At 41.6% G+C, this 21,808-nt stretch overlaps 1 protein-coding gene across 4 annotated transcripts in view; it reads right to left on the minus strand.

Annotated features, from left to right (window-relative positions):
* Positions 1-16,410: 16,410 nt before the first annotated feature.
* The window catches only part of Helz (helicase with zinc finger), a 164,684-nt gene continuing 159,286 nt past the window's right edge, over positions 16,411-21,808 (minus strand). For all 4 annotated transcript variants that reach the window (XM_076870584.2, XM_076870583.2, XM_076870586.2 and 1 more), the window contains 2 exons: positions 21,467-21,719; positions 16,411-17,781 (listed from right to left, as the gene is read on the minus strand). In XM_076870584.2, coding sequence (XP_076726699.1) covers positions 17,447-17,781; positions 21,467-21,719 — 588 coding nt within the window. In that variant the 3' untranslated portion in view covers positions 16,411-17,446. The remainder of the gene's footprint in view (positions 17,782-21,466; positions 21,720-21,808) is intronic.

Consider the following 21,808-nt stretch of genomic DNA (forward strand, 5'->3'; position numbering starts at 1 on the left):
TTTGGCTGCAAAACTAAAAATACTCGCTCTTCAGTCCTTTATGGAAAATGCTGACCCTTCTTCTGAAGTCATCGCGCACCCCTTAGACGGAATATTAACCCTTCACCGTTCCCATCTATCAAAGACATTTGTTTATTCTTTCACTGCACCTCGGCCTAGAACAATCGAGAGGGGAGGATCACAAGTCTGGAAGGCACCTGGGTTGTGGCCACAGTGGGGTTTGTGAAGAGTCCTCTCTGATGTCTCAGGGGCTAGGCTGGACTTGGAGGAGTGTCTGAGGAGCCTGAGGGGGCTAGTGTCAGCCCACCCTGCTCCGCAGTTAGGGATGGACCAGAAAGTCTGACCCACGATTAGGAAATCTGAAAAAAGTCCAAGAGAACCTGGGGGTGTACCGTGCAATGCAGAGAATCAAAGCCTCGGGAACCCAGAGGGTGCACCCTGTGGACACCAGCCCGAGGCTGCAGCAGCTGGCTCTGTCCCACAGCCAACAGCAGGAAACTGACCACAAAATGCAAAGATGGACTCCGAGAGCTGACCTGCTCCTGGTGGAAGAGAAGAACAGGGAAGCGGAAGTCCTAACCACCCCGGAGCCGGGCACAGTGCATGAGCAAGGGGAAGACGTCCCACAGACAGCCGTCTGGAAGGCCCACAGCTCCCTCATTCTTATCTGACGGTTAGCAGAGTCAGACGGTGTGCTTTTCACATTGCCACGCGATGCCTGTGCTTCTGACCTCTGAATGGAACATCCAAGGAACACAGACCATCTGGCTGCCCTTTGAGACAGGCTTCTGAGCACTGGAACCACGATGCAGATGAAAGGGTCCGAGGGCAACTGCCAGACAGCCACGCATAGTGGCACCCACACCAGCCTCCACTGAGGTAAAGATAGTGCGGCAAAGCAGAAAGGAGCCTCGTGCCAGCAAGCAAACCAACCAACCCAAACCAACCAACCGGGAGGGAAACGACCCCAGCCTGCCCACCGCTGCTCGCCGGGGGGCATCTGCAGCGGGCAGCTGGTCAGTCTTGGGCCTGGTTAACTGAAGGCCCAACCAAGCCCCACTCTGAGGGCCCAATTAGAAACCAGAGCAGTACGTTCCAATATGTGCTGAGCCTCGGAAACCCGGGGCATCTCATTTCTTTCATCTGTGAATTGAATGGCCACTGAACCCTGGTATTCCGTCCGTACCCCTTCTCAGCATTTCCATCTCCGCCATCTTCCTTCCCTGAAGTATGGAAGGTAATCGAGCCACGATGGGCTATTCAGTCACCAAGGTAAATGAGGCTTGAGAATTTTTTTAAAAAATTTTAAATTTTTAAATTTTTAAAATGTAATTAAAAAGTTAATTTAAAAAAAATGTTAACAAAACTACCATCTTAATCATCTCTAAGTGTACAATTCAGTGAAGTCCATCTGCTTAATTGCAAAACCACTATCCATCTTTTCATCTTCCCAAACTAAAACTCTCTACCTGTTAAGGAGGAATTCTCCCTGTACCCTCCTCCAGCTCCTGGCACCCACCATCCACATCCCGCCTCTAGGGATCTCTAGGGGAAACCGAGGATCAGAGAAGGCTTTCTTACTGCCACCTAGTGACAAACAGAAGTTAGGACCAAAACTGCAGCTTCCCACCTGTCTGACCAGGACCCCTTACCAATGCTCAATGGGCCTCCGCCCCGGTACTAGGGGTAGGAAAGAGACAAAGGTGTCTTACTCTCTTTGGCCTTCCCAAGAGCTTGGCTTGAAATTTCAAGGATCTCTGTACCTTTATTTTTAATTTTTAGCTGCCCCATCAAGGAGGGCAAAAGATTTAACCACCTTCCATTGCAGTATTTCCCCTGCCAATGAGACTTGTCCAATGTTGACCAGATATTTTATTTACAAATTCATTTCTAATTTATACCCTGCCTGCTTTTAGTAAAGATCAGAGTGGAGACAAGGCATGCATAAACCCAGGATGTGGAGCGTTATCTATTAAGGGATGGCTGGAGTCAGGTGGGATGCAGCCTCCCGGGCCTCCCCGGCCTCCATTTCACAGTCTTACTGAAACGCAGCCACTAAGTCTGTCAATTAATCCCCACACAGGCCACTGATCCTATGCAGCCAAGAAAGTTAATTTAGAGAATTTCAGTTGTGAGGAGCAAGGTTCTCTGTTTTTTTGACTTTGTCCCCTACGAGACTTTTTGCCTGAGTGTGAAAGAGCTGACTTGTTGGGCATCTTCATTGTGAGCTTTGGCTTGTTGCTCTCTACGCACGAAGTGGTCCCGGATGGGAAATTTGTCTGCAAAGCCACCACCTGGGAGCTCTTGGCTGAGAGCTGAAGGAGCCCAGAAAACACATTTCCAAGTCACCCACTTGAACAGCGGACCCGCCTCTCCCCACCAGCCATGCCTGGCAGATGCCACTGGGAGCAAACTGACAAGCACTTCAGAGGGCCTCAGGGCGCCAAGTTGTGATTAACAGTGCGAACGGGGACAAGCAGGGGTGCAGCTCACCTAGAAGCATCCAAGAGGCAAAGACGAGACCATGTGCAACCCTCCCAGGCAGCGGGGGAGGAGGAAAGACACCACAGATCTGAGGCCTGTGCACGTCCACCAGAGGCAGCAGGACCAAGGGCAGGCAAGCGAGGCCAAGAGCTCTTGGCCCCTCTTCAGGGGAGGTGGAGAGTGGGCAGAAGCCAGATCCAGGGTGGCACTCTGAGCAGAGCCGTCTGGGACGCAGGACCCCGAGCTGCGGTTCCGCAGGTCTCAGAAGTCGCCTCTGTCAGAGGGTGTGTCTGGTGGAGGGAAGTGTCCACTCCTCTAGACTGTCTCCAAACAGTAGAAGATGCCGTAGGACCAGAAATGGCGCCCTGCATAGGGTGTGAGGGCCCAGGGTCCTGCCTGCTCTCCATGGTACAGCCCTTGGTACTCTCATGGCACAGTGGGCTGTTTTTCCTCAGGGTCTGCTTCCCACAGGGATAAAGGAAGCAGGGCTCGGGGAGCAGAAGCCAGCCAGCCAGCCAGCTGATCCACTGTTGAAGCCTGGGGCCAGGGAAACTGAGAGAGGAAGAGAGGGAAGAAGGGAGGGAGGGAGGAAAAGTAAGCTACTTTCAGGGAAGAAATGTGGGACTGTGAGTAGGGCCAAGCACAACGTGGCCACCAGTCGGAGTGTTCCACTGAAATCACGGAGGGCGGGGGTCCTGGGCTGTGGGGAGAGGCCTGGTGGCGTAGTGGCTGCCTGTGGAACTTCTCTGGGCCTCCGTCCCTCACCTGTAGAGGAAACCAGCTCACGTGAGACCAGAGCGCGTGCCTCAGAACAGCTCCACCAGTTCTGTTCTCGTGATCTTAACACAAGGAAATACAAGACCTGGCCCCATGGTTTGGGGGACTCAAACTTCACAGTTTAAAAACCACCACACAAGCCACTTGTAGGAGTGAGTTCAGTCTCACTGGGTCCCAGTTTTCTGGGGAGATCCGTTTTCCAAAGGCTTCTCGTGAGCTGTAGGAAAACTGGGCTCCAGTTTATTCCAATAAGTACTTACATATGTTATGTACACCATTCTGGCACCTTAGAGACCTCCAAAGAGCTAAAACTTGTGCTGGAACTGTCTGAAGGAGACCTTAAAACCAAGTTTCTATAGGCATTTTCTCTGTGTACATTTCAACTTCTTGTATGTGTTTCATGAATTAGGATTTTTGTTCTACATTATTAGGTCTTTGTAAACTACAGGCCCAGGCATGTCTGCTCAGATAAAAAAACAGTGCAAGCAGTTCATTTTTATGAATCACAATGCTTGCTTATATACACACACACACACACACATATGTATATTTATTTTTTTAATATTTATTTTTTAGTTGTAGTTGGACACAATACCTTTATTTTATTTATTTTATGTGGTTCTGAGGATCGAACCCAGGGCCTCACACGTGCTAGATGAGTGCTCTACCGCTGAGCCACCACCCCTGCCCCACAATGCTTGCTTATTTTGCCCAACAAAAATAAATGTCTAATTTCAGATATAAGACTGTATCTGTAGTTTGTAGTCCATAAATTCCAATGCCGAACATTTCTGTTGTTGAGAATATCATCATTGCTCTAATGAATTGATTTTTTGTAAATGTAGGTATACTAAATAATGGATAAGTATAATATCAGTCTGCCTTATATATTTAGGTTCTAACCTACGACTTTGTTAGAGGAAAAGGATCCTCTTAACATTTGTGGAAACCACTGAGAATCATCTGGTCATTAGATGGTCTTTAAGATCCCTCCACTCACCTTCCATGAGGTGGTTCCTGCAATCAAAACATGTAAGAGGAGCTGGGGATACAGCTCAGTTTGTAGAGGGCTTGTCTTGCATGCACAAGGCCCTGCGTTCCATCCCCAGCACTGCCTAAAACAAACTGTAGAGTTCAAGAAAGATCTCCTTAAAGTGGAGCCCATATTGTTTATCTCAGGGATCTCTGAACCCATCCTGCCTAGGTCACCAGTGACCTCACAGGTGCCAGCTACAGGCACTGAACCTTCCTGGAGGATTTTGTACTTTTTCTTTTGGGGGAGTACCTGGGAGTAAACTCAGGGACATTCGACTACCGAGCCACATCCCCAGCCCTATTTTGTATTTTATTCAGAGACAAGGTCTCACTGAGTTGCTTAGCACCTCACTTTTGTTGAGGCAATCCTCCTGCCTCCGCTTCCCAAGCTGCTGGGATTATAGGCGTGTGTCACCACGCCCAGCCATTTTGTACTTTTGACCTCAGCTTTCTTCTTAAAGTTCTCCTGACTTCCCCTGGCCTTTCCTTTGCAGTGTTCGTTCTTTTGCCACCTGTCTTTATAAACTTGGGTGTTTGAGAGGTCTTATCTCACACCACAATTTCTTAGAAATTCCATTCATTTCCAGGGCCTGGGCTTCCTAGGACCGCAGTTCCCAGTCTTATCTGGGAGGTCACCGTTTTGGGTCCTGCAGGAACCTTGCTCCCCAGAGGTTCCAAGCTGCCAGTGCCGACGTCCAAACCCAACCCATGGCTCTTCTTATTCAAATCCGTTCTGTCTTGTGTGTTCCCGAGTGCTGACGGCACTGCGTCCTCATGCACCCAGGCCAGAAACACCGGAATTCCCTCCATTGAGTGCTATCCTTCAGCTTGAGCCAATCCTCACAGATTCTGCTCCAGGTCCTATCCATCCCATCCTGTTTTTTCTTAACACTAGATAGGCCCAGCTTTCTCACCCTCTGCCACTCGTGTCCTGAGCACAGCCCACCCAGAGAAGTCCATTCACCTCTCCTAGATGCTGTCCTTCACTTGAGACAATATCGAGTATCCCTGGCTCCTGTTGATGCCACAGTGTCAACTGAAGGGCCTAAAATAACACAGACTTACATTCTGGAGGTTGAGAGGCTGAAATCAATTCGAGGAGGCTGACATCAAGAAGATAGCAGCAGAGATGGATTCTCCTGGTGGCCTCAGGTGAGAATCCACTTCCTTCCCACTTCCAGTTTCTAGGCAGCCTCGCTCTTTGGTTTGTGGCTGCACTACTCCAGTCACTGCTTCCATGACATGATGGACCCCAGGCTGCCTCTTAAAAGGTCCCAGTGATTACACAGGTCCTTCCAGATAACCCAGGGTCATCTCCTCAACCCGAGATCCTTCACTCACTCCATTTGCAGGGTCCGTTCCCCCCACTGGGGATTCGGAGATGGCCATCTATTCACCAGTTCTAGTATTAGGATGGGGACATTATTCTGTCTACAATTTTCTTCTCAATATCATGTGCTAGGGTAGGCAAAATGTGGAACTAGGATAGAATGAGGAATAAGCTATGGGCCTGCCCTTCAGGAACTTGGAGTTCAATTGTGGATGACTCTGAAGTCAAGTCTAAATGCTTGGAGATTTAGCTCACTTCTAACCTAGGAGGCTACTCCTTCTGCAGGACTCAGCTCAGATATCACACAGTGACATGCTCTCCAACCCCTTAGTGCAGAATTTATGCCTCTCACCTTCTTGTTCTCTTGATATTTTCTTCATGATCCTAGTATTTACCCTATTCAGGAACAGCCAGCCCACTGGGCCTGTGTACCTTGATAATGATAAAGAGTAAGGCCCATATTTTCTTCAGAATCATCCTAGCAACTAGAACCTTCCACATCCCGATCCTTTATCCAAGTCCTCCACTCAGTGTCCAGCACACAGTGTTCTCAGGACACTCTGGTATGTTGAATAAGTGCATAAACTAGAAAGCTGTTTGAGGGAGAGAGAGGGGAGGAATTCCAAGGAAGAACAGGAAAGCGCAGCCAAAAGGCTTTTGGAAACAAGAAAGGATCCATTCCAGATCCAATTTCCTGGCACCAGGTGTCTGCAGCCAGAATGGCCTGTCCTCACGCATGGCTCAAGTCAGGTTAATGAGATCAAGCCTGCTGCATTTGCTACAGTGGAGCTGGTGACTGCGCATAGCTCTGAAATGAGATGACTTTTCAAGCTAAGGTATATCAGATAATGGTCTTAAGTACAGAGAGATTTCCAAAATGGCTTAGCTGAAATGTACAAAACCACTTTTAATTACACTATATCACAACTTTCTTCTTCAAAAGAGTTTATCATCCACTCTCTGGGATGAACCAGCTCAGCAGGAATTGCTGTGGTACCAGATGGCATCTAGGGTCACCTTGTGTTAGTTTTCTGTTACTGTAAAAAAAATACCTGAGACAAATAAACTTATCAAGAAGAAAGGTTTATTTTGACACACAATTTTGGAAGTTTCAGTCCATGATTGGTTGTTACCATAGTTAGGGCCTGTGGTAGCACAGCACAACATGGTGGGAGCACATGACAGAAGAAGCCATTCCCTCTTTGCAGGGAAGTGGAAAGAGGAGGAGTCTGATATACAACAATCCCTTTCAAAATCATGCCCTCAGTACCTGAAGAGCTGCCACTAGGTCCTGTCTTTTCAAGGTTCCACCCCTTTCCAATTGCACCACAGGCTGGGGACCAAGCCTTTAACAGATGGGTCTTTAAGGTACACTTACCTAAACCCTATGACCCTGAGAAAAAGCTTTGATTCCTCAAGCTTATCCATCTTCGGATCACCTGTTACTTGTGTCTCAGATTACGGCATTTGCTTTAAACCTGGTCACAAAGCTAAAGAGACTAATCTACAAGAATTTCTCTTAGAAAACACCTCAGCCTAGAGACCCATTTCTATATAGCTTTGTAAAATAGCAGGTAGGTTTGAGAGCCAGGACAAAGACAAGGCCCACTATCTGGTGACTTCAAGTCTTTCCCTTTAGGATCCCCGGTATATTTTTGCACAGACACCTCCAGACACTCCTCGCACACCCAGAAGGCCTGTCACCAGTGCTTCTGTTCAATTAGGGAGGAACACCGCCAAAACTACCTTCTCCTCTGGCTCCCTTTGAGTGGCTAGCCGGCCACGCCCATCTTCCAGTGTCCAGTCCTGGCTCCTCTGAATCAGCCAACTAGTACCACTTTATTCTCAGGGATTAGCAGCACAGTTTCCTGAAACAACAGTTTAAATCAATTTGCAGAGCATCAGTTTTAATGAGCTAAGAGTGGGGATAATACCACATAGGTTTTGCAAGCTGCAGCTCCTACTCAATTTAATTACCTCTCTCTGCGGATTTAACATCAACCTGAGCCTTAGACAAAGGGGAATTTCATCATGTTTCCAGAGCTCTGCATGGTAGGTATATGCCTACAGACCAGCCTGTGCTAAAGGAGGCAGCAACCATCAAAATTGACATAACCATAGTGAAGCTGTCAAACGAAAGGTTCTAACAGTGATCCCTGGTAAGGCACAAGATACATGTGAATGCTACTACTTCTGTCACTGTTCAGAGAGCAGGGGCATCACTGCAGAGGACAGCTTACTCCTCCTTCACCCTAGGCCATTGCTCCTGCCAAGGGCTGTCTTCTGGCCACACTGTGTTGGCAGATGACACCAAGGAGGAGGGGGAAGCATCTTTAAGCTCTTCTTTCAATCAAACCTTGAGACCCAGCTGCCCCAAGCATGGAAGGCCGTTTTCTGTGTAAGGTATAGGGCTGGTGCTATAGAGATCTGAGGACATGACCCCTGTCACCTAGAAGTTCACAAACTCTTTAATACAAAACCTGTGACAAGGCTTAATTGCAGGCACAGAAAGAAGCGGGGTTAATTCCACCAGTGAGCACAAGGAGGTGAAATTTAGTCTTGATTAGTAAGTAAAACTCCCAGAAGTAGACCTGGGGACTAGGTTTGAGGGCCAAAGGGCCTGAGCCAAATAGAGCAGCAAGAAAGTCAAGGGCCTGTGCAGGCAGAACGGGACTGGTCCACCACAGCCTGCAATGGCAGTGCCCAGGAAGGAGAATTGGGATGCCTTGAGAGCCCAGCTAAGAAACTTAGGTTGTGGTGGAGAGCCACACATGACTCTCCAGAAGAGTGGCCCAATCAGATCAGGTCCACAGAGGTGCCTGGCTGCCCTTGGTAGGATGAACAGGAAGTGAGTCAAAAAGTGAATTTCCACCCTTAGGGAACTGACTGGTCTGGACAGAACCTTGGAAGTCAAGCAGCAGAGTCAACTTCTGACCAAGCTTTCCTCAGATGCTTATAATTAACCACAGGCCAGGCACTATGGCGCACTCCTGTAATCCCAGCAGCTTGAGAGGCTGAGGCAGGAGGATCACAAGTTCAAAGCCAGCCTGAGCAAATTAGTGAGGCCCGAAGCAAAAAAACAAAAAACCCATACATACATACATATATATATATATGTATTGGCTGGGGATGCGACTCAGTAGTTAAATGGCCCTGAGTTCAATCCCTGGTATCAAAAAAATAAAAATAAAAATAAATCAACCACAGGGGCATTTGGATGTTCCAGATTGACCCAGTTCAGGGCAGACCACTCACCATCACACCTCTTCCACCAGTCTCCACCCCCTGTGGGACCTGACACACAGAATTTCCCACCTTGCTTGTTTTTCCTATTAGCTTCACACTTTCATATCAATACCAAAGGACACCAATGAGGGGGTCATTTGCACCTTCCCACTGACAGTGGGAGCTGAGGTTACTTCATCAGGAACAGACAGCAGCGCAAGGAGATTTCCAAATTCACTGGACTTCATATGGAAAGAACTATTTTTCTTTCCAAAATTCAAAGATTTATGCCATATCAACTTAACAAAACAAGATAACTAGCCTAACAATGGATTCAGCGGGGCCAAGTAGCTCAATGGTAGAGCACTTGCCTAGGATGTGCAAGGCCCTAGGTTCAATACCAGCACGCAAAACAAACAAAACACACACACACACAGATTCACTGCAATGATGTGGATTTTAACCTGTCCTTGCAAAAGGCTGACTATCCTATCTACTTCCATTTATAAACCTTAAGGTATATTCAAGCTAGATTTATAGTGCCACATTAATAGGATGTTAAAAATAAAATAGGGGGGCTGGGGATGTGGCTAAAGCGGTAGCGCACTCGCATGGCATGCGAGGTTCGATCCTCAGCACCACATACAAATAAAATAAAGATATTGTGTCCACCGAAAACTACAAAATAAATATTCAAAAAATTCTCTTTAAAAAAATAATAAAATAAAATAGGGTACACAAAACATTTAGTGACCTGCTAATGCTTCCTAAAATTTCTATCAGTCAATGCAAACAATTATTTCTCCCCGAAAAAAACAAGACCCTGACTCAGGGCAATTTTCTGCACAGCCAGAAAAAAATATTTTTTTTGATAGGTGAATTAACACTTGTCACAAATCACTGTGAAGTGCATTATTATACCTTCATAATATATTGATGTACATTAGGCTTATGAGTTCTCAAATTCGGGGCACACAAGTCCAGAATTAACAACCAAGTGATTTAAGACTAATTCATGACATTTTTAACAATTCAGATCCTTGTTGAATGACAATTTGAAAAAGGATCATTTTCTCACTGACCACTGGTGACCTTTAAACTGTCAGGTGACACTTTAAAGCCTTAAGGCTTTTGCTTCTGCTGAAGTTGGGGGGTTTAAGTCAAGTCACAAATTCCTGGCAACTAGAGTCACAACTTTACAAACTGATGTGAAGTTTCTCCCTTCCATTAGTTTTACCATTTGATATGAATAAAATTGAAACATTCAATTTCTGTGAGATGTTTGAACTTAGAAGTAAAAGGAAAGAGAATTATAGTTCACACACATAATAAATGAATCTTCAAATTATTAAAAAGGCATTTTATTATAAATACATTTTAGTTGTAGCAGTAAAATACATTTTGTGTTACCATGAATCTTTTAAAACAAAAGAACTTCACTGAGACAATGACCACACTGTAGGAACTGTAGACCCCAAGTTGAAAATTTGTTCTAAGGAACTGAAGTAGCTAAAGTAATTCCAAAAAACTAGGTTAGAAAAGAAGAGACACAGACAAGGAAAGAAGAAAATAAAAATCCTAGAGAGTAGCTTTGGGGTTATTTTATGGTACAAAGTCATTTTTACTTTAAAGAATAAACTCTTCAGTTATTAGAGCCTCTTAGATGAGGTATCATTTACTGCAAAGAAAAATAATTATGCTCAATTCGGTGGCTATATAACCGGTGCTTCAAAGAGATGGAAACTGACCAGTTCAATTTTATATGGCCTCCTTTAGGAAAGCTTTCCAATAAGAACCATTATGAATTTGCTAAGTAACTGATCCTATAAAGTTAGATGAACAAGTTAGAGAACTGTATTTTTGAAGCATTAAAAAAAAATCCTGTGTCAGTAATAACAGGACCCTTTAATAAAATGCAAAACCCATTACCTTTATAATTTAGAGAAGTATTTTAATCACCATATTTACCTAGGATACAACTACTACATATAACCAGTACCTTCATGGGCTTCAAAGAATCAGGTCAGATGACTGGCACAGAAATCAGATACAGTACGTGATGTACATAATGTCATATACATGGATTTATAGGAGCAGGTGTGATCCTGGATATTCAGAACCCTTCCTCTGTAGTAAGAGGTGGGGGTGCTGAGAAACATCCTCAGGTGTGATACTTTGGAACTTTAGCCTGGACAAAAGTGCCCTCTGACCTACTGAAAGATATGAAGAGGTCTTTGCATACAAGTTATCATGCAAGGCCAAGTGTAAATAAACCAAAGCTCCCCAAGAGCTGGGACTACATAGAGGAACCTGTGCCCAACAGACCACCAACCCTCCCCAGAGGTCATCAAGCCTTTTAACTAGGAAGTACTGTTTGAAGAGTTCCACAGCCGTGCATTCTAGAAGATGGTCATCATGTGTACTTCTAGGCCTAAGTCATTCTATACTCTATTACCTTAAAAATAGATTTTATTTTTTTGCTAGTTATCTCAGTATAATTCAAAGCCAAACTAAAAACCAGAAGCAGAGCCCACTACCCCCATGGTGTAGTCCAGGTTGAATATTAAAACAACACCACACAAATGTAAAAATATCCAAAGACCTGTCAGATTTACTAGGTGACAGGCAGTTTCTTTCTCAAAAATAACTTGCTCATACATGTATATTTATGAATAACTCATGCTGTGTAGGTGGTAGATTCCCCAAAACTGATCTGCAAACAGATTTTTTAAAGGTAGCAAAGAAATCAGAAACAATTATTTATTTTCTGCCATAGACACCACCTCTCCCTAACACCTGCTGGCATGGCAGAGAATCTAAAATAACTTGTTAACCTGAGAACACACGATTTGAAAAGCAAATCCTTTGCCCTCACCCTCCCCTCCCCCCGCCCAAAAAAAAAAAAAAACCTACAGAATACATTATTTGGGTATTATCTATCATTTTCAATGCTCCATGTCACTGCCATCTCAGGACAGGGACTCCTGTACTTAGTGCCTCGATAAATGCAAAGTGCACTCTCGTGACATGCTGATGGCTTCTTTCCATAATTCTCGTCTCCACGTGCAGGGATCAAAGATCGACTCTAAGCACATCAAACACACACACAGCTTCCAGACCAAAGCCCAGGCAGCAGTGTACACAAAACCAACTCACCCCGGAAGTGAAAAAGCTCCTTCACCCTAATGAGGAAGAGCAGCATAGACCCCACTGGGAAGGAGAAGAGGGGCGGCAGCCAATCCAAAAGCAGAGTCTTTCTCCATGAATGTGCCACTCATGGCATCAGAATTATAAAAATGACTCAAAAGATCAGTTTTTTTTTTTATATATATATATTGAGTAAATAAATGCATGGCTGGAAAGACCTTCAGACTTTCTCTAGACCAGTGATTCTCAAAGTGTGGTCCCTGGACTGGCAACATTGCTGGGAACTTGTTGCAAACGCCAGTGATCAGGTTCCAGCCTGCTAGAATCAGGAACTCTGGGGTGGGGTCCAGCAACCTGTGCTTCAACTAAACCTTGAGGTAAGTCTGATGCTGGCTAGAGTTTGAGAACCACTTTTTTTTTTTTCTTTTTTTCATTTATCCTGTCACAATTCTAAAATCTTAAATAGGACAGGTTTGTATATAGATACTACTCTGTTGAAACCTATGTAATTTGCCACCCTTCCCCCTTATTTCTCAAACATTAACGTATTAATAAAAACAATTATTTTGTAAAACCAAAAATTTCTTAAAAGATAATATTGATTTCCCCTCCTATACATATTTCTAAGGCAGGCAATCACATGCTAATATGCAAAATAAAATACAGAAGAGACCTCATACATGAGGTAGAAATAGCTAAAAAGACTCCCCAAGAACATAATGAAAATTTCATAATATCGTTTAATGAACTCATAGAATTATATAAAACTTACTATGCTTTATGCTTAATATTTGTATCAAAATAAAATCTCTCTGTTGAACAAATCCCAAATAAAGTCTGGTCTAAAACTCTGATTACTGAAACTATATGAACATCTCTGGGTTTTCCTAACACTCCAGTTTTAGAAGGTCTAGAGTACCTAGTATAACTGGGTCTGGGATTTAACCACAGTTCACATTTGTAAGTCTAGATTCTTCTCTTCGGTACCTCCTTCAAAAACAATTAGGAGCTCTAACAGCTGTTTCTTTAAAGATCATTCAAAAATTGATATTTTCAGGAAGTTCAAAACTTTTAAATGTTACATTAAAATTGGTTTTTAACATGTTTAATTCAATATTCTAGCTTAATGTAATAACGATGCCATTTTCTGAATGTGTTTTTAAGAATGTGAAACATTCGTTAAGATTCTTTCTGTGCAGCAAAGGTCTTGAGATTGCTAATTAAACAGGGGTGAAAGTGGTAAGTGTAAATTTAACAGCTTTACAGTAAACTTTCAGCAAATAAATGTCCACTCTCACATAGATGGACAACTGGAGAAGCCTATCCTGCTGGGCACTGTGAAGACTGAGGTGCCACCTACTCTGACACCTTCACAATGTGTGGCCGCCACCACCACCAGGTGATATTTTGAACAAGATATTATAGAACACCGTCCAGGGATTTCTAGCTTCTAGGCTGTCTGAACATGGATCATGGGATAGGAGGGGAGAGACAATCAGACCCATGAAGACTTTGCCTCAGGATTCAAGAAGACACCAGGGTGATGTGAAAACTGAGGACTTTCTTATGTTAAGGGGACTGTTAGCCAGAAATAAGGTCTGGGAGATCAGAGCAGATAAATTATGACAAATTGAGGAGCTGGAAAGAGGAAAAAAGGAGATGGTCAACGTAAGTAACTGTTTAAAGCAGCAATTCACCTTTTGATATATTCAAAGTTTTTAACATGTCTTTTGTGAATTTTTCTGGGATTCCTTTTTATAAAAACAACCTCATGATGGAACAATGCTACCATGGCTGTTTCTTTTTAAATGGCTATTTCAGGAAATCTAATTTTCTTAATAACCATACTAAAATTGATCTGGATATTGTTTTCACACCCTGACTTTTTGCCAAGATGGCTAGAGATACATTCTTTTATGAGTATAGCTTTGCTCTTGAGGTGAAAAATATTGAAAACATATAAAATCAACTACACTAGAACACCACAAAACTATATATTACTTATCTCAAAGTTAGAAAATTCCGTTAGCTTTCTCAGCAACTTCAATGCCTTCATAAACAAGGAAACTATTTTCATAAATAGGTCTTAGAGGTTGCTATGTTTTAAGTAGGTAATGCTTAGTCAGTGGGAATTCTACTTATTTTACTTATTCTGCAATTCTTTGAACTGAAAAGACCAGTTGATGTTTACACCAAACCTGAACTTACTCTAGAGTCTCTGATGATAAAAACATACTGCCAGCAGTTTGGTATTTCACAGACACAAGATGACCTGGACAAAAAGCAAAGCTGCGTGAAGAAAGGAAAACTGGGGTTATGTTAGTTTAAATGGTCAATAATTAACTACTGGCTAGTCAAAAACAAAGCTCTGCTCTAACAATTTGACAAAGCATATGCCAAAGCAACAAACAAAACACCAGAAAATATCCACATTACGGTGAAAAAGGCTCTTCAAATCTTAACAAAAATGCATTTTTAGATCAGGAAAAAAATTAGCATGAATACACACTATTACCCAAAAGAATTGAAGATTAAAAGAAAACATCTTTAGTTGCACTGAAATTAAAAAGTAAAATGAATAAAAAATAGTTCTGGCAAGAACAAGGAAACTTCAGAGTGATTCAAAGAACAATCAACCTCTGTTTTGGAAAAGGAAGTTGGTAATAATTGGTATTATCTCAGAGCTATCATCAAGTTTTCTTGAAAGTGTGTCTATGTTTTCATTCTGAGCTCTAAGGCTGAACCTAAGATATGGAATAAGAAAACAAGTTATTTTTGTAAGTATGACTTTTGTGTACCTGCTAATCGTACCCAAATGCTGCTAAAGAGCATAGAAGCCAAGCCTCATTTCAAAGGAAACTTGCAATGATTCTTGTAGCAAGACTTGCTCAAAACCATTACAAGACACTGTGCATGAAAAAGATTCTTTAAAGCACAGTTGGAAAGAGGGCATTAAACTGAGAAAGAGGAAGCTTGTTAGGGGTTAAAATGAGCATTTAATCCAGAATGACAAAAGTGTCGGATGGAAGCATTCTGTAGAAGAGGGAGATGAGGAATGCCTGGGCACTTAGAGCATGGACTAATAAATAGCTCTAATTCTTCATTTTAGAAATAACTGCTAGGGAAGAGAATGGCAAAGCCACTTACCAGCTTCCTTAACCCACTTCCCTCATCAATACATTTATATGAGGTGGTGTGCACATGACCCCCTTAACTAAACAGACACATAAATAATTTAAAACTATTGAAGATTCAAGTATGGAAAACAGACAATGAGGCAATAACCTCATGACAAGAGGTTAGCAGAAGGCCCAGACAGTACAATTCTGTCTTCATATCATCAAATGCTTTGGAACATTCATCTAGCTTGGGTTGTCCTGCATACTGCATGGGTGTAAGGGGAAATCATCACTGATGGGACAACTATCTTTCACAGACATCTCACATTGGAGCAACCTAATTTTCAATCAGGCTATGTCTTGAGTTTTGTATAGAGTTCCAAATACATAGCAATATGGCACAATTCTTCCTTCCTCTGGCTGAAGTAGGCTAAGCAAAACTGACATAGCTAAACGTGCTCATGTGACCTTGTACAGATAAAGCCAGGGCCATTGTTCACTCACTGGCTGCTTTCCACCTGTGACCGACACATCTGCAGTCTCCACGTCTACCTCTGCCACCCAGACAGAAACCCACAGCACTCGCTATGAAGCCACTACAGATGAACCATACTCTGGGCAGAAAGGTAGAACTGACATGAGGCACGCTTCATTTGTCCTATAGCTTGCTATCCTTTAACCAAAGGCACACATTCATTCCAAATTATCTGAGGACAACAGGGAGCTATAGCTGGCCAATAGGAACTAACCTCTAGTCACTTAAGAGATATAAGTAGCTTTTCTTTACCCTTGTCACTTTCAACCCTGTTTTAAAAATGTATTGTGAATACAGGATGGTCTATCAAAAGTAGTCTTCCAAAAAACTATTTTTGAATGGATCCTCAGGGAGGTTCAGTTCATATGAAATGTTCCCGGCCTTATCTTATTAAAAAAAAAAAAAAAAAGTTACACTGTAGTTTCAAGATATCTCTGAAATACAAAAGTATCACTACTACATCAAGAAAATGATCAGGACATGCATTGCTTCAAATGTATAATAGGACCACAAATTTTAGGAGGGTAAACATTTTCCTTTGGATTTTACCAAAGTTCATTCAAAACAATTGTCAGACTGTAGAATATTTAAGATAGTTATTCAAATTTTATAGTTCAATAGGGATTTTTTAGAAGAATTGAAATACATAAAAACAAGAGTAGTTTCTGCCCCAAATTCTGATGACTTTTGATCAGTTTTTGACAAACATTATACTTTTCCTTTAATGATGTTCCTCAAACAAAACAACTAGCAAAATATTTGAATCGCCATGTATAATGTCACATTTTAATGTAAACATCAAATAAGGTACCAAAATTTTTACTGGAGGGAAAAAAAAAACCCAAATCTTTAAGCGGCACAATTCTTTATACCACTGGAGTTGGGGGAAGCCAGGTTACAAACATTTACACATGCATAGTGAGAAAAAAAAGGGTTTTACTAAATTCACGCATTTTTAAAATAGTTATCAAGTCTACTAAGCACCAACAATCCTAAAAATTTTTCAGCTTCATGATTTGTTTAAAAAAAAAAAAAAAACACACTATCAAATTAACATTAAAAACAAGCTTGAAGTGTAGCTTGTCCAAAAAAATAACTAAGTATGCCAATGTTTTTCACATTTCAAAAAACAGTGGCACACAAAATACACCTGCAAAGAATGCCTTTAATTCTCTCCTACGATGGATGGAGATTACAACAGCATATCACACAGAGTCTAAAACTATAAAAGTTTCAGAATGCAGCATCCTGTCACCAAAAAAAAAAAAAAAAAAAAGCTGATAAAACTTAAAAGTATTTAGAAGATGCTGCCCCTTTATTAAAAAAATTTTAAATGAATTTGAGCAAAAATAACATACATTTGTACATCAACTGGCCATTTCTGGTACAGAAACCCAGCATATGGTAATATTATTGAATAAATGTAAATGCTACTTACAATTTTTTTTTCTTTTTAAATACATTTTAGACAAACTTTTTTTTTCTTTTTTTTATAGTTGCACAATTAACCTCTTAGCTGCTAGCTTGATGCAAACATATGTAACAATACACAAATTCAAAAATATCTTTTATTCTACATAAAAGCTGTCAAAATTCTGACTCACATCAAAAATGCAAAATAATGGAATATACTTTTAAAAAATTAGTTGCAAGTCTAGCAGCAAAGCAATTAAGTGAGAACATATTTAATATTAAAACAAAGGAAACTGTGCATCTATAGGTGAAGTCCAACTACCTTAATTCTATTCATACAAACAGAAATTAAAACATTCTCCCTTGAGGAAAAAAAAGTGATTATTTAAAATAGGAGTAAAAGCCATTGCTGCCGGAGGAGCTCCCCAAGCTGAGTTCCTGGAACAGAGACAGGGGGTCACTGCTCTTCTTGGCCTGCTCAGGTGGGGGCCTGGGCTTGGGGGGTGCCCGCAGTGCGCTGGCGTAGGACATGGCTGGCTTGCTGCCTGCCGGACTCTGCTGGCTGCTGCTGTTGGCTGACTCTGCGATCTGCTTGTTGGGCATGAGGGGTGGGAACTGCCCGAGATGCTGCAGCATGTTATAGTTGAAGGAACTGGACACCTCGAGGTTTTCAGACTTCAGTTGATCCTCAGGGGATTTGACAGTCTTGGGTGGAGCTAAAAGCAGAGAACAGCAACATTGGATTAAGGACCCGCCCGGTGGTGTTCACACGTGTCCCCGGCTCGGAGGCTCAGAGCTAGGAATCATCTCCAGGAACTTGGGGAGAGACAGTGTAGCCACAAGGTCAAACTCCGGCACAAAATGCTGCAATCACAACACATCTAACCAAACTCCTCTACCTATTAGACACATGAAACAACCATGGGCTGGGATAACTAACCTGTAAAAACTAAAGGTCAAACATGAGTGGTGTGACTTTACTTTGTGTACAACCAGAGACATGAAAAATTGTGCTCTACATGTATAATATGAATTGAAATGCCTTCTGCTGTTATATGTAACAAATTAGAATAAATTAAAAAAAACTGAAGGTCAAATGTAAAGCCTTGCTGAGAAATAAAAAATAATTTTTACAATTGTATTTTTATACTTATCGTATTAGCTGCTCACAGATTGTAAATATGTTTTTGCCTTAAATAAAAAAGAGATACATATGCAAACTTCAGATCAAAATAACTCAGAATACTATCCTAATGCAAACTTCAGATCAAAATAACTCAGAATACTATCCTAACTAATCAGTGGCACAGATCCCATTTGCTCACAGTGCCGTGCTTCCCTGTAATACAGTATCAGCAAGCATGGAGTAAGTGAGGAAAAGAAAAGGCTGTAAGCTGCCACATTCCCTATCATCTGCCTGACTTTCAAGACCTTTGTTTGATTTCATCATTTCTAACCAGTGCTGTTGCCCACAAAACCATAGCTTTTTTCATTCTTTATCAGAATTTAGATAGACAGAGACCTGTAGCTCAGTTATGTGGAGCCCGCTCAAAGCCGTAAATGTGCAACTTAAAACTACTTAAACACACAGGAAGAAGGCAGAGCAATCTGAAGACTGATCCACAAAGAAGAGCAGAAGAAAGGAGTGAGTCCACAAAGGAAGCCACGGGGCCTGCTCAGGGAGGTCAGGATAATCACATCTAGTACCTGAGTTTTTACTAGAGGACAGGCACTTTGTGCTGTGTACTTTACATAGAATAAATATCTCAGAAAACATTCCAGGTCTTCTCATGAATCCAGTTGGCTTCCTGTACCTTACTGCCGATCAAAGTCTTTGTACTTGAGCTAGGCTGAGTCAGTTCTGTTTCCTGCAGGGGTAGCTCAAGACAACTACCAAATAGAGGGAGAATGGATATTTCCCTCTCTAGATCTACAAGTCTACGATATTTAACAAAGCTGTTCTACTCCTGAATTCAAAATAAGTTTAGAAAAAAAGAAAAAAGAAACCCTGTTGCCAGGAGTGGTGGCCCTGTGGTCCCAACTAAAGGGGAGCTGGACCAGGAGGATCATTAGAGCCCAGGAGTTTAGGGACAGCCTGGCAACATAGTGAGACCCTCTCAAAACCAAGTAATCAACCCTGTTAAGATTACTTTATATATATATATATATATATATATATATATATATATATATATATATATATATATAAATTAGTTGTCAATGGACCTTTATTTTATTTGTGTTTTTTTATTTATGTATGTGCAGTGCTGAGAATCAAACCCAGTGCCTCACATATACTAGGCAAGCATTTTACCACTGAGCCACACCCAGCCCGAGATTTCTTTTTCAAACCCATACTAGAATGGTTTATTATTTCCTTAAACACTGGTAAAACTTGATAGACACTACTTCACACCCAATATGACAAAGTTTTAAAAGCATTTTAACATCAGAAACAGTTGCCTGATAGTATCTAGAGTTCAGGCAAAAATATTTCATTTTTAGTATTTCATTTAGCCAATATACTAACTTTATGGTACTATTTGAAACTTTAAAATTTAAAAAATTGTTCAAGATTATTTTAAAGGATTTAATATTTTCCTAGAACACTGATCTCTTTTAATTTAAAAGCAACATGATATGACTTTCTTCATTCAAGAAACAAATCTCAAAACTCTTAAGTGGTGATTATTTTCTGTCTGATGTACCACCACTACTACATTTCTCTAAAACAAATAAACAACCCCCCCCCAAAAAAAAACCAAAAACAAAAACAAAAACAAATGAACAAAAACAAACTTATGAACAAGAAGTTATGCTTCTGAATACTGGTGATTTTGAATTGATTTTTTCATCCTTAATTATTACTTTCATCTAAGAAATACTAAATTTATCTCCCAGCAATAAAGAAAGTAATCAGCCTATATTTGCAGAAAAGACATAATAAATGACTTGAGCTTCAGGGATCTGTTCAGGAACTTTCTACCCTATCAGCTCAGTTCAAATTTTAAATTATTTTGGCCAAAAGCTAACCTAAAACTTAGGTGAAAAAAAAAAAAAAAAGAAATGATGTTACTTTTAACTTTTTTATAATAAACAAAATAATGCAAAAGAAACAAATTAACACCACTGATTTGTAATTTACATGTTTTAAATATGCTAACCTGAATGTACTTACATAACATCTTAAAAACGACTAAGCAACCCTAGGCAAAATACAGCTGCTTACACATAGTAAGCATTGATGAATGCTGAAAGATGAAAATGACAACGTCTCTTACAACGAAACAAAAGCAAAACCTTTCACATGTTTTTGTCCTAACATGACCACTGTTCTAAAAATATGCTTATGTAGCACTTTCTCAAAAATGGGTCAGTTACAGAAACAATGGATTCACATTCTAAAGATGAACAAAATTAATTTTGATGCTACCAGAACAGAAAGATCTCAGACTTGTTCACGGAGATCAAGGTCTATGGCCTACAAAGAGACCACTGGAAAACTGAGGTAATAGTTTCTTTATGTTCAATATAATTTTTAAGAAAAGGAAACAGAGGAAAGATGGAAGGGAGTCCTGTTCTGAAGTCAAAGAGGAAAGCTCTGGACCTTCCAGGTAGAGTTCCAGTTCCAGAGCCTTCTCCACTCCCAGCCTCCCGCACTCTCTTGTTCATCAGCCGTGGACACCTGTGTCAACATGTGGATACACACAGGATTTCTAAACCTGATGGAACGCTGCTGGCCTCCCAAGGCCACTGCATCATACAGCGCACTCTTCATGGCTTGCTGACAACCAACCCTTAAAAGTGCTAGCCACCCAGCCGACTGCCACCCTTAAGCCTGATGGAACAAAACAAAACTCCCAAAACAGAAAACAGAACTTTCTCAAGAGAAAGTGGTTCTAAATATTTAAAATTATATTTTAAGTTCCATTACTTCTTTTATTCAACAATAGGTCAAAATAATCAGTTTTTAAACAAGGATATATCTACTAACCTTCCAGACAATGGAAAAATGGAATCAACATATTCCTAAATTAATATCTATGCCCAGGGCACAACCTCTGAGCACTGAATACTGTTCAAAGATATGCAAATGGGGCCTCAGTCCCTTCTGGACTCATCTCCTGGGCCTTCACAACTCTCCAGCTTATTTCTCCGTAGACCTGATAGCAAGATAGGATTCCTCCTGTCCAGCATAAACCCTCCAAATTGGACACCACTGCATTTTTTCTGGTCAATCCATTGACAGATAATACATTTTGCTTTCTTCAAAATATTCTTTATATGCCTGGAATCAGATTAATTTAATTGTTCTTTCTTCTAAGAAAGCAAGCCTTGTAAACACTCCAGGCCCTGAGGAGTTAAAACCACTGTACTATGGGGCCCCACCTATCAACTTACCTATCAACTCTCTGGGCTGAGTTGTCCTGCTGGATCCATTGCACGGAATGTTCTGGTAGGGGGCCGATGAGGTGGTGTTCGCCCAGGACTCTGAGGCTGAGAAGCTGAAAGAAGGTGGGTCACCGTGGTCCTGCAGCTCTTTACACGGCGCCAGGCTGTCTGGGGGAGCACTTACTTCTTCAGAACAAGGCTGGACTGAGCTAGATGAGATTCTTCTTTGGTACAAGGGCCGACCAGGTCCTCTGGGCTCATACTACTCAAAAAAAAAGGACATTTCATAAGTTGCAACACCTTATTCCACACTCCTTTCCATTTCAGGCCCACAGCAACCTCATTTTATTA

This window comes from Callospermophilus lateralis, chromosome 11 (genome assembly GCF_048772815.1).
Source record: "Callospermophilus lateralis isolate mCalLat2 chromosome 11, mCalLat2.hap1, whole genome shotgun sequence".
Lineage (NCBI taxonomy): Eukaryota > Metazoa > Chordata > Mammalia > Rodentia > Sciuridae > Callospermophilus > Callospermophilus lateralis.